The 16,397-nt window shown below is 47.7% G+C and overlaps 1 protein-coding gene across 3 annotated transcripts in view; it reads left to right on the forward strand.

Annotated features, from left to right (window-relative positions):
* The window catches only part of dcst1 (DC-STAMP domain containing 1), a 75,352-nt gene that overhangs the window by 7,790 nt on the left and 51,165 nt on the right, over window positions 1-16,397 (forward strand). For 2 of the 3 annotated variants that reach the window (XM_063041911.1, XM_063041910.1), the window contains 4 exons: window positions 6,191-6,316; window positions 8,506-8,580; window positions 9,827-9,955; window positions 15,140-15,279. In XM_063041911.1, coding sequence (XP_062897981.1) covers window positions 6,304-6,316; window positions 8,506-8,580; window positions 9,827-9,955; window positions 15,140-15,279 — 357 coding nt within the window. In that variant the 5' untranslated portion in view covers window positions 6,191-6,303. Of the gene's footprint in view, window positions 1-6,190; window positions 6,317-8,505; window positions 8,581-9,826; window positions 9,956-15,139; window positions 15,280-16,397 lie in introns of those variants that run through there. The other variant, XM_063041912.1, reaches the window with a different exon arrangement.

Genomic DNA, 16,397 nt, shown 5'->3' on the forward strand with positions numbered 1-16,397 from the left:
ATTGTGATTGTAAATACACTCAGTGGCCAGTGTATTAACTCTTTGTGGTTATCCGCCGCTGTAGAGCATCCACTCAAAGTTCAATGCGTTGTGCATTATGAGATGGTCTTCTGCACTCCACTGTTGTAACACATCGTTGTTTGAGTCGCTGTCGCCTTCCTGTCAACTTGAGCCAGTCTGGCCATTGTCCTCTGACCTCTCTTATTAACAAGGCTCACTGGATGCCTTGTTTTTCACACTATTCTCTGTAAGCTATAGAGACTGTTGTGAGTGAAAACCCCAGGAGATCAGCAGTTACTGAGATACTCAAACCACCCGGTCTGGCACCAACAATTGTCCCATGGTCAAAGTCACTTAAATCACATTTCTTTCCCATTCTTTGCATTGTCTACATGCCTTTATTGATTGAGTTTCTGCCCATTATTGGTGAACAGGGTACAAGTGGCCGCTAAATGTAAGTTAAGTTTCTGAAGCGAACTGAATAAACAATTAAAACATGCAGAACTGTGGAGAAAGGCAGGAGAAATGGAGACTACAGATGAATTGTTTCCAGTGGTTGAATTGCTTTATTGTTGAGTGACATAGTTACAAAGGAACTCGCAATCGTTTAGGTCACAAGGGACCATTGATACGAGAATGGGAAGGTTCTGGAGAGATGATGGGGTGTAGAATTTCTTTTGTCTTCAGAGTTCTTGGGGAAGTAGAAGAGCAAGAATTGAGTGCAGGTCTGTGCAGGAAGATCGCAAAGAGAGAAGCAAGCAGCAAGCTAGTGAGGATGAACAGGGGAGAGTAAAGTGAAGATGCCTGATGAGAAACTGAGGCATCACACAGAGAACATAAAAAGCAGAGAGGACAAGAGGGAAGAGGGAGAGAGTCGCCGAGGGAGAAGAGAGAAGGAAGGGAGTAACAGAGGGAGGAGGGAGAGTAGAGAGGAGGGAGGGAGTGGCAAAGGGAGGAGGGAGAGCAGGGAGGAAGTAGGGAGTAGTGAAGGAAGGAGGGAGAGATGGGATCGCAGAGGGGAGGTAGGGAGTGGCGAAGGAGGAAGGAAGAAATGGAGGGAAAGCAGAGAGGAAAGAGAGAATGGTAAAAGGAGGAGTGAGAGACGAAGGGAGAGCAGAAAGGAGACAGGGAGTGGTGAAGGCAAGAATAAGACACGGTTGGAAAGTAGAGAGGAGGGTGGGAATGGTGAAGGGAGGAGGGAGAGTGATAAGAGGAGGGGTAGTGGAGAGAGAAGGAGAAGAGAGTCGCACAGGAAGAGGCAAGGCAGTGATGAGAAAGGAAGAAAAGAATTGATGGAGGAACCTGCAGAGGGAGAAAAAGTTCAAAAACCAAAGCTCCCAAAGCAGCCACATACAAGTATGTTGTCACAGCCTGTGAATTTAGTCCAGTCTTTATCATCACCTATATTGTTTCTAGCACCAGGATTCTCCTTGTGTTCAAATTCCCTCCAGTATTCTTCCCTCCTCTACTCAATAACCCCGCTGAATCTTACACCCCTCCCAGACTCCATAACCCCTCTGGCCCCTACACCCCTCCCTGTCTCTGTAACCCATCTCTATACCCATAACACCCTTTGTAACTCTATACCCATAACTCCCTGTTTTTGTAACCCCCTTCAGTCTCAACAACCTGCCCTGTCTCTGTAGCCCCCACTGGCCCCAATATTCTCCCTCTTTCTGTTACACACTCTGGCCTCTGAAACATTTCCTTATTTCTGTAACCGTCTCTGATCTCAGAATACTCTCTGTTACCTAAGTGTAGGATTTGGCGTGAACCACTGAGTGCTGTTGAAAGATGCTCAAATTCCACTTTGGTCTGCCTGAGATTTGTTGGTTTTCTAGTTATTTATTTAAGATATAGGAACAGAATATCTGGCCATTCTGCCCATCGAGCCAACTTTGCCATTCTGTCATGGCTGATTTATTTTCTCTCTTTAACCCTATTCTCCTGCCCCTCCCTGTAACTCATGATGCCTTTAATGATCAAGAGCCTATCAGCTGCCACTTTAAATATACCCAATGACCTGGCCTCCACATCTGTCAATGGCAATGAATTCCGCAGATTCACCACTCTCTGACTGAAGAAATTCCTCCTCATCTCTTGTTCGAAAGGGCCATCCTTCTATTTTGAGGCTGTGCCCTCTGGTCCTAGATTCCCTCTACTATAGGAAACATCTGAGCTGGCATTCCTCAGAAGGGGATTTCTCCGAAGGGACTTCCCTCCCCTCACCCCAACCCCACCACATTCTGCCTTCACCCCCCCCCAGTATGAAACCATTTAGTTTTAACCTTACTCCAAACCACCAAATCCCTCTCTAATCAGCCCGGAGTCCTACAGAGACAGAAAGCACTGGGAGGAATGGGAAAGAGATAGAAGCAGAATTAGGCCATTTGGCCCATCGAATCTGTTCTGCCATTTGATCGTGGTTTATTTATATCCCTTTCAACCCATTCTGCTGTCTTCTCCCCATAACGTTTGACTCCCTTACTAATCAAGGACCTATAGTCATAGTCATACTTTATTGATCCTGGGGGAAATTGGTTTTCGTTACAGTTGCACCATAAATAATAAATAGTAAAGTAGTTAAATAGTAATATGTAAATTATGCCAGTAAATTATGAAATAAGTCCAGGACCAGCCTATTGGCTCAGGGTGTCTGACCCTCCAAGGGAGGAGTTGTAAAGTTTGATGGCCACAGGCAGGAATGACTTCCTATGACGCTCTGTGTTGCATCTCGGTGGAATTAATCTCTGGCTGAATGTACTCCTGTGCCCACCCAGTACATTATGTAGTGGATGGGAGACATTGTCCAAGATGGCATGCAACTTGGACAGCATCCTCTTTTCAGACACCACCGTTAGAGAGTCCAGTTCTGTCCCCACAACATCACTGGCCTTACGAATGAGTTTGTTGATTCTGTTGGTGTCTGCTACCCTCAGCCTGCTGCCCCAGCACACAACAGCAAACATGATCGCACTGGCCATCACAGACTCGTAGAACATCCTCAGCATCATCCGGCAGATGTTAAAGGACCTCAGTCTCCTCAGGAAATAGAGACGGCTCTGACCCTTCTTGTAGACAGCCTCAGTGTTCTTTGACCAGTCCAGTGTACTGTCAATTCGTATCCCCAGCACACAACAGCAAACATGATAGCACTGGCCACCACAGACTCGTAGAACACTTTAACCTCCACTTTAAAAACTTGAATTACAAGATGACCATGAGAGAAAGCAGCTGACTTAGCACACTCCAGACTACAGGAGTATGTGCTGAGGCATGCACTGCATTTTGGTGCAGCCAATGCAAAGACTGTGGAGAAGGACTGCTATGCAGGGTCCCTCTCCTACTGGACACTGAAGTGCAGGGTCCTAGTAACAGCCCCTAGAGCAGCCATTCAAAGTGGTGACCTGAGTGGCCCTGCTGCTTTGTTTATTAACCTGATTGAACTATGACGCCACGGTCACACGGCGGTTAGCATGATGCTGTTACAGCACGGGCTATTCTAGAGCCCAATTCTCGCCACTGTCTGTAACGAGTTTGTATGTCCTCCCCGTGTGTGTTTCCACTGGATGCCCCAGTTTCCTCCCACACTCCAAAGACATACTGGCTGGTAGGTTAACTGGTCAATGTAAGTCGTCTTGCGATTAGTTCAAATTCCAGTTTAATTATCATTCAACCACACATGAATATCAATGAATACGGCCAAACAAAACAGTGTTCCTCCAGTGCCAAGTTTCAAAACACAGTACCAACAGTCATACACAGTACAAGGCACATTTATATTTATGTAACATTTAAGATAGTAAACATACTTAATTTAGAAAGTGATATAAGCTAGCAAGCATGTATAAGATAGCAGTAAAATGCAGTCACACAAAAAATACAGAGTCCGAGTCCCTGAGTCCGTGAATGTTGCAGCAGTCGAACACAATATGTCTCGTTTTCTGCCAAGCGGGCACTGGGGGGCCACATCGTCTCCCGCGTGAATGCCACATCACACTGCTACCGGCACAGCAGTGGAGATCCTGACTGATGCCTCTCCCTGGGCGGTTGCAAATAGGCGACACTGCAGCTAGAGGCCTAGTCCTTACTATGACTGATGTCACGCAGCTCCCCTGCTGTTTGCCAATAAACCAGTGAATAGAACTCGCAACGTTCCACATTAACAATATCCAACATGGCCTTGTGGTCACAAGAAAAGGGACTGAGACGATCAGCCTATGTTAGTCTGCACACCTTCACGCACCAACAGCATCTGGTACTGGCGGCGTCACGGTCCGCACCAAGTACAGCTCCTTCAGTTTCTCCACCAACGATCAACTTGCTGATGAGGTAGACCTTCAGCACCTGTAACTCTTAATGTCCAGCAACTGTAAAAGGTACTTTTGATTGGCCCCACTGTGTCTGAGCAGGCTGCCGTCTTACTGGAAGTCTTAAAACGTAGGTTGCTGTGCGATGGAACCTGTTGGGCTGACGTGGCCTATCCTGCTTTGAATCTCTATATAAATGACTGTATATTTCCTGTATATATTTTGATGGATAAAGTTTCATGAAATCAATAAGAGCAGTTTAGTGTCCTGCCATAATTGGAAACCAAGCACCAAATGTAACGGCCTTTCAAACATAGGGAAGGCATGGTGGCATAGCGGTGATTGCATTGCTTTACAGTGCCAGTGGCCAGGGTTCAAACTCTATAAGGAGTCTGTATGTTCTCCACTGGACTGTACGGGTTCTGGAATCCTCCCACATTCCAACTAAGTACCGGTTTGTAGGTTAATTGGTCAGATGGGTGTAATTGGGCAGCTTGGACTGGAAGGGCCTGTTACTGTGCTGTATCCCTAAATAAAAATTAAATTAAATTAGCCACGTGTGTGTTCTGTAAGGAAGAAGAGAGAGCGAAGTTAATGCTTTGCGAGAGAATGTGTTGGGTTGATGATACAATGAATCAATGTAGAGTGCATATTGGTTGTATTTACTGTAAAAATGAATATAAAGTTTAATTCAAAAATTATCCCTCTCCTGGTAGTGTGTGATGAGATGGTGTAAGAGGATCTTCACTCTGTGTCTGACCCCGGGAGTGTGTGATGGGACAGTGTGGAGGGAGCTTCACAGTGTGTCTGACCCCGGGAGTGTGTGATGGGACGGTGTAGAGGGAGTTTCACTCTGTGACTGACCCCGGGAGTGTGTGATGGGACGGTGTGGAGGGAGCTTCACTCTGTGTCTGACCCCGGGAGTGTGTGATGGGACGGTGTAGAGGGAGCTTCACTGTGTGTCTGACCCCGGGAGTGTGTGATGGGACGGTGTAGAGGGAGCTTCACTCTGTGTCTGACTCCGGGAGTGTGTGATGGGACAGTGTAGAGGGAGCTTCACTCTGTGTCTGACCCCGGGAGTGTGTGATGGGACAGTGTAGAGGGAGCTTCACTCTGTGTCTGACTCCGGGAGTGTGTGATGGGACAGTGTAGAGGGAGCTTCACTCTGTGTCTGACTCCGGGAGTGTGTGATGGGACAGTGTAGAGGGAGCTTCACTCTGTGTCTGACTCCGGGAGTGTGTGATGGGACAGTGCAGAGGGAGCTTCACTCTTTGTCTCGAGCTTCCAGCCAGGTACATCATAACCGACCTTTTGACTACAAACTCAGCCATCGTTATCAGGGATGATACCTGGGCACGTCTAGTCTGGTGGTATTTATACTCTCATATTCCATCCCTCCTGATTGGATTGTCCTCATCCAATTAGGTTGCCACTCTCCCACCTTGCTAACGATCAAGTTCCAGTTCTTATGTTGAATGAGACCTTCCATCTTTGTTAAAATTCTTTTCCTCTAGTTTTATTTCAATGACTTTATTTACTAGGTGGTCCCAAAAGCTATTGGTGTGACACAGTAGGTTTGTGCCATTGAAGTCAATCCTATGGGCATTGCAAATGCAGTGTTGTGCTGCCACTGATTTCTGCAGGTAACCCAAATGGATACACTTCTTGTGCTCTTTGATGAAGGTTGGGAACACCTGGTGTAGAGGGAGCTTCACTGTATGTCTGGCCCTCGGAGTGTGATGGGATGGTGTAGAGGGAGCTTCACTCAGTGTCTGACCTTGGAAGTGTGTGATGGGACGGTGTGGAAAGAGCCCATTCAATGCCAATCTTGGGACAGTGTCGTGGGGCCTTTGTTTAAATTCTCACTGCTTTCTTTGCAGCCATACAGAGTTATCTCAGCATTTTATGTCCTTCAAAATTCAATCGTTTCCTTTGGAGTGAGCCCTCGGAATTCCGGTTTTCCAAGATTTTCTTCGGCTTTGGGACTGGAGCAATGTTTAGTATTGGTAGGTGACGTCAAGGGGAAATGCTCCTTGCCTTCTTTTTTGCCTATGCTGGGGTAGGAGTGGTCTAGTCTTTGGCCACTCTATCCTGTCGATTCCCAAATCTTTTCCCTGTCCCTGGATTCCCATTTCATGACAGGAAGATAGAACATAGAATAGTACAGTACAGGCCCACAACAATGTTGTACAGACCCTCAAACCCTGCCTCCCATATAACCCCCCACCTTAAATTCCTCCAGATACCTGTCCAGTAGTCTCTTAAACTTCACTAGTGTATCTGCCTCCACCATTGACTCAGGCAGTGCATTCCACGCACCCACCACTCTCTGAGTGAAAAACCTTCCTCTAATATCCCTCTTGAACTTGCCACCCCTTACCTTAAAGCCATGTCCTCTTGTATTGAGCAGTGGTGCCCTGAGGAAGAGGTGCTGGCTATCCACTCTATCTATTCCTCTTAATATGTTGTATACCTCTGTCATGTCTCTCATCCTCCTTCTCTCCAGAGAGTAAAGCCCTAGCTCCCTTAATCTCTGATCATAATTATTGGTGTGAAGCTGCCCTCGATCCGGGACTTATATGCATCTAGAGTCAGGAAGCGAGCAAGCAGCATCATTGTAGACCCATCACACCCTGGACATCACCTGTTCCAACTCCTTCCTTCTGGTAGGTGCTTTAGATCACTGTATGCCAGGACAAATAGGTACAAGAACAGTTTCTTTCAGTGTGCCATCAGTCTTATGAACACTTGAATTTCAGTCTATTATAAACCAAGTCCACCTGTACACAGGTATACCTCATTGTATATAGTTCATGATTATTTGCACCATTGTTTTGTTTGCTTTTTGATTCTGTACAGCGAGAGCTCAGGGAAACTGGGATCAATTTCCCTGTATGTGTCCACATACTTGGCGATAATAAAGGATCCTGATTCTGATTGTGATAATGCATACTCTCTAAACCAGGTAGCATCCTGGTAAATCTCCTCAGTACCCGTTCCAATGCTTCCACATCCTTCCTATAGTGAGGAGACCAGAACTGGACACAGTACTCCAAGTGTGGCCTAACCAGAGTGTGTGGAATTAAGATTTTGTTCTTTGGAACATTGGAGAATGAGGGGCAACTACACAGGTGTATAAAATTGTGAGCCGCATAGATAATGTGGAGTTATTTGCCTGTGTAGGGTAGTCTAAAACTAAGGGGCATATGTTTAGTATGAGAGAGGAAAGATTTAGTAGGGACCTATTTTTTACACACTCCCGGGGTCAGACACAGAGTGAAACTCCCTCTACACTGTCCCATCACACACTCCCGGGGTCAGACACAGAGTGAAGCTCCCTCTACACTGTCCTATCACACTCTCCCGGGGTCAGGCACAGAGTGAAGCTCCCTCTACATCGTCCCATCACACACTCCCGGGGTCAGACACAGAGTGAAACTCCCTCTACACCGTCCCATCACACACTCCCGGGGTCAGACACAGAATGAAGCTCCCTCCACACCGTCCCATCACACACTCCCAGGGTCAGACACAGAATGAAGCTCCCTCCACACCGTCCCATCACATATTCCTGGGGTCAGACACAGTGTGAAGATCCTCTTACCCTGTCTCATCACACACTACCAGGAGAGGGATGGTATGTCTACTATTAAATTTCTGAATTAAATTTTATATTCATTTTCTCAGTAAATACAGTCAGTAAAGGCTGCCTTCTACATCAATTGCGTGTATTTTCCACCCAGTGGGTGGTGAGTGTATGGAATGGGCTGCCAGAGGAAGTATTTGAGGCAGGTGTGGTAGTATCAGTTCAGAAGCACTTGGATAGGTATGCGGAGGGCAGGGCTCGGAGGGATATGAGCCGAATGCAGGAAATTGGGGCTGGTTTGGTGGGCACTGTATTGGGCTGAAAGGCCTTATTCCTGCTGTACTGTTCTATGACTAGGATTCTATTGTCCTCAGGACCCAGGAAGAATACCTCCTGGACTTCTCCCCAAACATCCCTAGCCCCCCTCTCTTGGAAATACCCCCCCAGGCTTTTCTTACACCCAATTAACGGAGCCATGTCGTAATCGATAAGTCGTCTCTCCAACCCTGTGGAGCTCTGTCGGTGCCATGGCAGTAGAGTGAGACTTGAACACTCAACCTTCTCAGAAATGAAGGACTAACCCACTGCAAAACTAATTATGTGTTTCAGGTTTCTACTTCCTCGTCGTGGACCGGCTTGACCTTTATGAGGCCCACAAGGTTTATATTCTGTATGGATTGTCCAGTAAGTGATGTATCAGAGTCAGTATCAAGTTTATCAACTCTGACATATGTTGAGAAATTTGTTGTTTTGTGACAGCAGTACTTTGCAAAGTACTATACATTATCCTTTTTAGTACTTTCATATACTTTCAATAGTACATTAATTTGTTACTCAGTTTGTCTTTTCTATACTTTTTTAACTATTTCAATGAAACTTTGTCTAATTGAGGCAGCTACTCAGTTGGGCCAAAATAGTCCTACTGTGTCACAGTTAACTGAAATCCACTGTATATGGAACATACGAGAACATAATTAGTATTTCAATACATAGTATAAAAATAGTGACATAGTGCTCATTGTTACACGGACTATTCAGAAAGCTCTTCCTTAAACATTAAGTGTGTGTCTTTAGGCTCCTGTACCTTCTCCCTAATGGTAGTAATGAAAAGAGGGCATGTCCTGGGTGATGGGGGTCCATCATGATGGATGCTGCTCTTGCTGACAGCCCCTAATAAGACTATGCTTCTCCAAATGCTCGTAAATCTTGTTGCTAAGAACTTTCTCCATTAGTTTGCCCACCACTTACATAAACTCACTGGCCTGTAATTCCCACGATTATCCCTGAATCCCTGTTACCTTTCTTGAACAACAGAACAACACTTGCCATCCTCCAGTCTTCTGGTAATTCTTCTAAGGCCAGTGAGGATGCAAAAATCATTGTCAACACCCTAGCAATCTCTTCCTTCACTTCTTGTACTGAGGTATAACCGTCCGACCTCAGAGACATATCTATCCCAATGTTTTCAAAGCCTTAACTTTGACATGCTCTAATATTTTAGCCTGCTCTATGCTGATCTCGCATTCATCAAAGTGCCTTTCTCTGGTGAAGACTGGAGCAAAGTATTCATTAAGGACCTCCCTATCTCCTCCAACTCCAGGCTCATGTTTCCCCTTTTACCCCTGAGCAGTTCTGCCCTCGCTCCGCCGTTCTTCACGTACGTGTAAAGCACCTTGAGGTTTTATTTAAGGCTATTTGCCAAGGCCTTCTCATTTCTCCTTCTAGATCTCCTCAGTCCCTTCTTTCTGGCTACCTTATAACTCTCCAGAGCTCTGTCTGATTTTTTTTTTCTTCCTAAACCTTAAGTATGCTTCTTTCTTCCTCTTGAATCTTCTTCTATGGGCCGAATGCAGTCACAGGCAGTTTACCATCTGCTCCTGCAGCAGGCTTTGTGGAATTATTCCTTCCATGACTTTCATTGTATGTTCAGGTGTCATGGGGTTAGGCTGGAGCATCTCGGCGTACTACCGGTGTGCCGTTCTGATCATGTTGCCGAACTTGCTGGGTGGGGAAGGTCGTGGGATCCTGCTCCTGCTTCTCATCAGCACCATCATGGAAGGTAAGAGTCAGCTGATCCACGGCGTTCGGGGCCCAGCCCCGTCCCACTTCCAAGCTCCAGGGCAGGGAGCCCCTCTGGGTTAAGGGAGAGCTACTGTTATAGAGAATCACTTTGAGCAGCGTGTAGGCAGATTAGGATTTTCTCCTAGTCAGGAGATGTTGGGCATGGGAGCTGACTGGGAATACCAATACTTAATGATGAAAGACTTTTGCTGGGGACCAATTGGAGCTAGCAGGTGGGAGTAATATTAGACCAGACTGGATCTCATTGGTTGATTTATTGATGGACAGGGCTAAAATCCCTAACAAGATATCATTGATTGGTGGATAAGGGTAATAGGCTTGAAAATAACTCATTGATTGATTTCCGGTTGGAGGTAATGTACCAGTTAAGATTTCATTAATTGTCAAAGTTCAAAGTAAATTTATTATCAAAGTACTTATATGTACTACCCTGAGATTTGATATTCTGCAGGCATTTGCAGAAAATAATACAATAAAAGTTATGAAAAACAAAGACTGACAAACAACCAATGTCCAAAAGAAGACAAATTGCGCAAATATTAACAATATTAATGTGAGATGAAGAGTCCTTGAAAGTGAGTCCGTAGGTTGTGGAATCCGTTCAGTATTGAGATGAATGAAGTTATCCACGCCGGTTCAAGAGCCTGATGGTTACAGGGTAATAACTGCTCCTGAACCTGGTGGTGTGGGACCTCCCTTCTCCCTGATAGCAGTAGTGAGATGAGAGCATTCCAAAGATGAAGAGGTGCTCATTCTTGATGATGGATGCTGTTTTCTTGTGGTGGTGCTCCTTGTAGATGAGCTTAATGGTGGGGAGGGCCCTTTGCCAATGACGGACTGAGCTGCATCCGCCATTTTCTGTAGACTTTTCCACTCCTGGGTATTGGTGTTTCCATACCAGGTGCAGGACATCTGGAGAGGGATAATGTTCTGACCAGACGAGATCTCATTTGCTGATGAACCACACGAGGAGCTAAATAGTGTCTCCAGTCTCTCTCTGCCCTGCTTTATTGTAACATCAATAGGAACAGTTTCAGCAGTAACAATATTGCGGGGTGCTTACCCTGAACAATGTCAGAGAGAACGACCGGAAGCTTGGTCGTAGGGGATGAAGGCGAGTGTAGGTGCTGGTGATGATGGCTGGGGGAAGTCACGGAGACAAGGAGGGGTGCAGGGGATGCAAGAGTTCTCAGGGAGGGGTGCAGGGGATGGAGAGGGATTACAGCAATGGGGATGGGTAGCGGCCAGATGGGGTTACAGAGATGTGGAGGGATGTAGGGACTGGGGTTTTACAGAAGTAGGGAAGAGTGTAGAGGCTGGAAGGGGTCTCAGAAATGGGGCAGGGTGTTGGGGTTGGATAGGGATTACAGAGGCAGGGAGGGATGTAAAGATCAGGGGTTTTACTGAGATGGGGAGGAGCGTAGGAGCTGAAAAGGGTCTTAGGGAAAAGGAGCCGTGTAGGGGCCAGAGGGGGTTACAGAGACAGTGAGGGGTGTATGGGCTGGATGGGGTTACAGAGATAGGGAAGTGCAGACATCCCACCCCGCAAAAACTCATTTCAGGGAGGTCTCAACCAGAAGTCTCAACCTCATAGCAATCTGTGTCAATGAATTTGTTAATTTTGCAAGACATCAGATTCACAGGTGTTTTGTGAGACAGCTGACTTCTGAATTCTGTCTTAATGTGACGCACCAAGCTGATTGCCCTTTCTACATCACAGTTAGAATTCGGCAGCACCAAAAGCAGCTTCATCAACTGGCAGAGCTCTTTGAATCTCAACTGCCCTGTGCTCACAGATTTTACTTTGGACAGCTTCCCCCAGAACTCATCAACTGGCAAACTTTTGTAGTCTGGCACCAGTCCTTCAAGGTTAGTTGGGACATAATCCAGGACTCATCTCAACATGTCTTTTACGGTCATTTAACCCACAATGGGCAATAGAAAAGTCACTGTTGCAAACAGTGCAGCGAGCAACACTGTCATTATTTTTGACCCCTATTAGGCAGCGGTACACTTTAGTGTAGTCTGGGGTGACGTACGTTTTATATTTTCTTTTTTTTTGGAACACTCTGCCATGAAGCTGCAGGACACTAAACTGAACTGATGGCCAATGAAAGAGAGAGAGAGGTCGACTGTAAAGCCCGCCCACAGAGAAACCTGATAGGTCTACTTAGCACAAACAGAGACCAGTCAGGATACTCGCTCTGTCACTCTCTCACCTACGTCCGTCACTCACTCACTCACTGTCTCTCCCTCTCCCTCTCGCTCACTCACTCTCAAAAAATTCGATTTCCAGGATATTGTATATAATTTGCGGACGTCAGGGAGCCACTATCAATATGCAGGAGAGTCCCGGAACTTCTGGGAGAGGTGGGATGTCTGGAAGTGTGTAGGGGCTGGAGGGGGTTACAGAGATGGGTTGAGGTATAGGGAGTTATAGAGGCGGGGATTTGTGTGTGTGTGTGTGTGTGTGTGTGTGTGTGTGTGTGTGTGTCTATCTGTGGGGGGGGGCAGTGGGAAGGTAGGTGTTACTGATGGTGGATTTGATTGCAAGTGTGAGAACTGTGAAAGTGGGACTGTGCCAGCTAGGAGCCTGTCTGTGTGGGGAGGTGGAATGTGAGGGTTTGCAATGAGCTGATTATCAATTACAGGAAAGAGGTACATGAGCCAGTCCTCATTAGGGGAATAGAGGTAGAGAGGCTCAGTAGCTTGGTGTCAAAATATCAGAAGATCTGTCCTGGGACAGGCACATAAATGTCATTACAAAGGCACGAAAGGCCTCTTATTTCTTATGAGTGTTTGTAGATTCAGCATGTCACCAAAAACCTTGGCAAACCTCTGTAGATGCACAGCAGAGAGTATCCGTTCGATTTATTTATTTGTTGAGATATGGCACCGAACAGGCCCTTCTGACCCTTCGAGCTGTGCCACCAGGCAATACCCAGTTTAATCATGAGACACTTTATAATGATCAGTTAACCTACCAACCGGTACATCTTTGGACTGTGCGAGGAGTCCAGAACACCCGGAGGAAACCCACAATATCACAAACTCCCTACAGGCAGCGGTGGGAAATAATCGGCTGCTTCACGGCCTGCTATGCCATGTTCTATACTTGCTACTACCATTGGGGCAGAAGGTACGTAAGGCAGGTCCCACACTGCCGGGTTCGGAACAGTTATTACCCTTCAACCATCAGGCACCTGAACCAGCGAGGATAACTTCACTCACCACTATTCTGAACCGATTCTATGGCGTACAGAATCCACCTTCGAGGAGTCATTACAACTTGTGTTCTCAGTATTGTTTTTACTTGCACCAGTTTGTTGTCTTCAGCACACTGATTGTTTGCCTTTCTTTGTCTGTTTATGTATAGTTTGTCATAAAATTCTATTGTATTTCTTTTCTTTCCTGTGAATGCCTGCAAGAAAATGAATCTCAGGGTAGTATATGGTGACATATATGTACTTTGGTAATAAATTTATTTTGAACGTTGAGGTGGAACAATGAGGCCGGCTTGGAGCTGAGAATGGCTGGAATCCGGAGGGGCTGGGAAATGGATGAGGGTGTCCGCAGATGTGTTGGTTAGGTAGGGTTGTTGTCTTCAGTACATCAATTGGCAGGTATCAGCCCTCGCACCCGTGGGTTCGTGTCCCGCTTCAGGCATTCCGGCAGATGAGGGTAGCGAGGAGGGGGCGCCATGCTGCACCAGGGGCGGTAAGGACGGATCGGCCCGCTACACGAGGGGCAGTGAGGAGTGAGTGATGGACTGCGGGAGAGGCGTTGAAGAGGGACGCCGCGCTGTGGGATGGGCGAGGTGGAGGGAGAGCCAGGCTGTGGGAGGGGCAGTGAGGAAGGAGCACTGTGCGGTGGGAGGGTTAGTGAGGAGTGTGTGTTTTATTATGGAAGGGGCTGCCGCTCGGGTCTGGCATCAAGCCACGGCCCTGTGTCTCGGGTGGGAGTAAAAAGTGCAGAGCCACTGCTATTTCTCCAAGCATATATGGATGAACATCCCTCTCCCGATTGTGGGTCTTGCTGTGCACAGATTCCCTGCTTCAGGGAGTCTGGGACGAACAAGATTTCTCTGCTGGGGTTCAGCGCCGGCTTGTGTGCTGAAAGGCCTTCAAGGACTCTGTCTACACTTCTTGCTGCCTCAGTAAAGCAGGCAGCATAGGCAAAGACCTTACCCACCCCAAACTTCTCTCTTTGGGCAGCAGATACAAAAGCCAGAAAGCACATACCACCATAGTCAAGGGTTGCTTCAAGAGTCACTGTTATCAGACTATTGAACGGACCCCTAGTATAATACAGTGAGCTCTTGACCTCCCAATCTAGCTCATCGTGGTCCTTGTACCTTATTGTCTGCTTGCACTACACTCGCTCTTTAACTGTAACATTTTATTCTTCATTCTGTTTTCCATACTTATATATGTATTAACAAATACAAAATGATGAGGAGAAACATAGAAACATAGAAAATAGGTGCAGGAGTAGGCCATTCAGCCCTTCGAGCCTGCACCGCCATTCAGTATGATCATGGCTGATCATCCAACTCAGAACCCTGACCCGCCTTCCCTCCATACCCCCTGTTCCCTTTAGCCACAAGGGCCATATCTAATTCCCTCTTAAATATAGCTAATGAACTGGCCTTAACTGTTTCCTGTGGCAGAGAATTCCACAGATTCACCACTCTCTGTGTGAAGAAGTTTTTCCTCATCTCGGTCCTAAAAGGCTTCCCTTTTATCCTCAAACTGTGACCCCTCGTTCTGGAGGTCAGATAGCGTCTGTGGAGGAAAATAAACAACTGACATTTTGGGCCGAACCCTTATCCTGTTCCCTCTACAGATGCTGCCGACCTGCTGAGTTCCTCCAGACTTTGTGTATTTTACACTGGATTTCCAGCACCTGCGGGATCTCTTCTGTTTATGTGTGGAGTGATCTTTCTGGGCGGCAGGCAGACAGAAACTTTTCACTGTATCTCGATACCTGTGACAATAATAAGCGAATTACCAATACCAGTTCGGTTCCAGCCGTTAACTCACACAAGTCGCAGATGGTCCGTTGGCTGGTGATACTGAGGTTGTAATGGGGTGATTCCATTCGTTGTTATTTGTGTGAAGTGTTCCACCTTCTCTTCCCCCGCCAAACAATTTGGTGTTAGGGCCCGTGTCGAACATCGAGAAGAACATCGAGGTGGTGAGTGAGTCGGTGGGCTGCACCGTCGAGCTTCAGGTTAACCACACCAAGCTGCTGTGGAAGTTGATGCTCCATCCCTTGAAGAACATTATCCTCAACATGATGGTCTGGACCTGCAGCACTGGCCCTACCCTGCTGCTCTGCCCCCACCCCTCGCCATCCCATCCCTCTCCCCTTCCTGTTTCTCCTCACCCCTTCCCCTGCTCCTCCCCCATCATTCCTTGCCTTTCCCACTGGTCTCCTCCCATTCTCCTAACTTCCCCTACTCCTCCATCCCCAACCCATCCCTGAACCCTCCCATCATCTGTCCTGTCCCAACCCAGTGCTCTCCTCTCACCCCATTCCCCACAACGCTGCTCTCCCCATGCCCTTCCTTCACCCCTCATCCTCCCTTCCTCTGCTCCTCTCCCCTCCACCCCTGCACCCCCTTCATCCCCTCTTTCCATTACCCCCTCCATTCTCTTCCTCCGTCCCCACTTCACCCTTGACTCCACCCATGATTCCACACCTCCAACCGTCCCCCCATCTTCCCACCATCAACCTACCCCTTCTCCAGGTCCCTACCATATCACAATACTCCCTCCTTACCACCCCACCTGTGGGATAGTTCTCCTTCCTTACCACCCCACCCGTGGTCTGGAGCACCCTCCTTACCATCCCACCCACGGTCTGGAGCACCCTCCTTACCACCCCACCCACGGGGTAGTGCTCCCTCCGAACACCCCACCCACAGTCTGGAGCACCCTCCTTACCACCCCACCCGCGGTCTGGAACACCCTCCTTACTACCCTACCCACGGTCTGGAGCACCCTACTTACCACTCCACCCACGGTCTGGAGCACCCTCCTTACCACCCCACCCACGGGGTAGTGCTCCCTCCGAACACCCCACCCATGGTCTGGAGCACCCTCCTTACCACCCCACCCATGGTCTGGAGCACCCTACTTACCACCCCACCCGCGGTCTGGAGCACCCTCCTTACCACCCCACCCACGGTCTGGAGCACCTTCCTTACCACCCCACCCACGGTCTGGAGCACCCTCCTTACTACCCCACCCGCGGTCTGGAGCACCCTCCTTACTACCCCACCCACGGGGTAGTGCTCCCTCCTTACCATGCTACCTGCAGAGTAGTGCTCCTACTTTACCATCCTTCAGTGCAGTATTCAGATGAGGAAAGGAGTGAGCCGAGGGTGAGTCTCAGTAAACAACACAGAAGGTGGT

Source organism: Mobula hypostoma, chromosome 2, assembly GCF_963921235.1.
Source record: "Mobula hypostoma chromosome 2, sMobHyp1.1, whole genome shotgun sequence".
Taxonomy (NCBI): Eukaryota; Metazoa; Chordata; class Chondrichthyes; order Myliobatiformes; family Myliobatidae; genus Mobula; species Mobula hypostoma.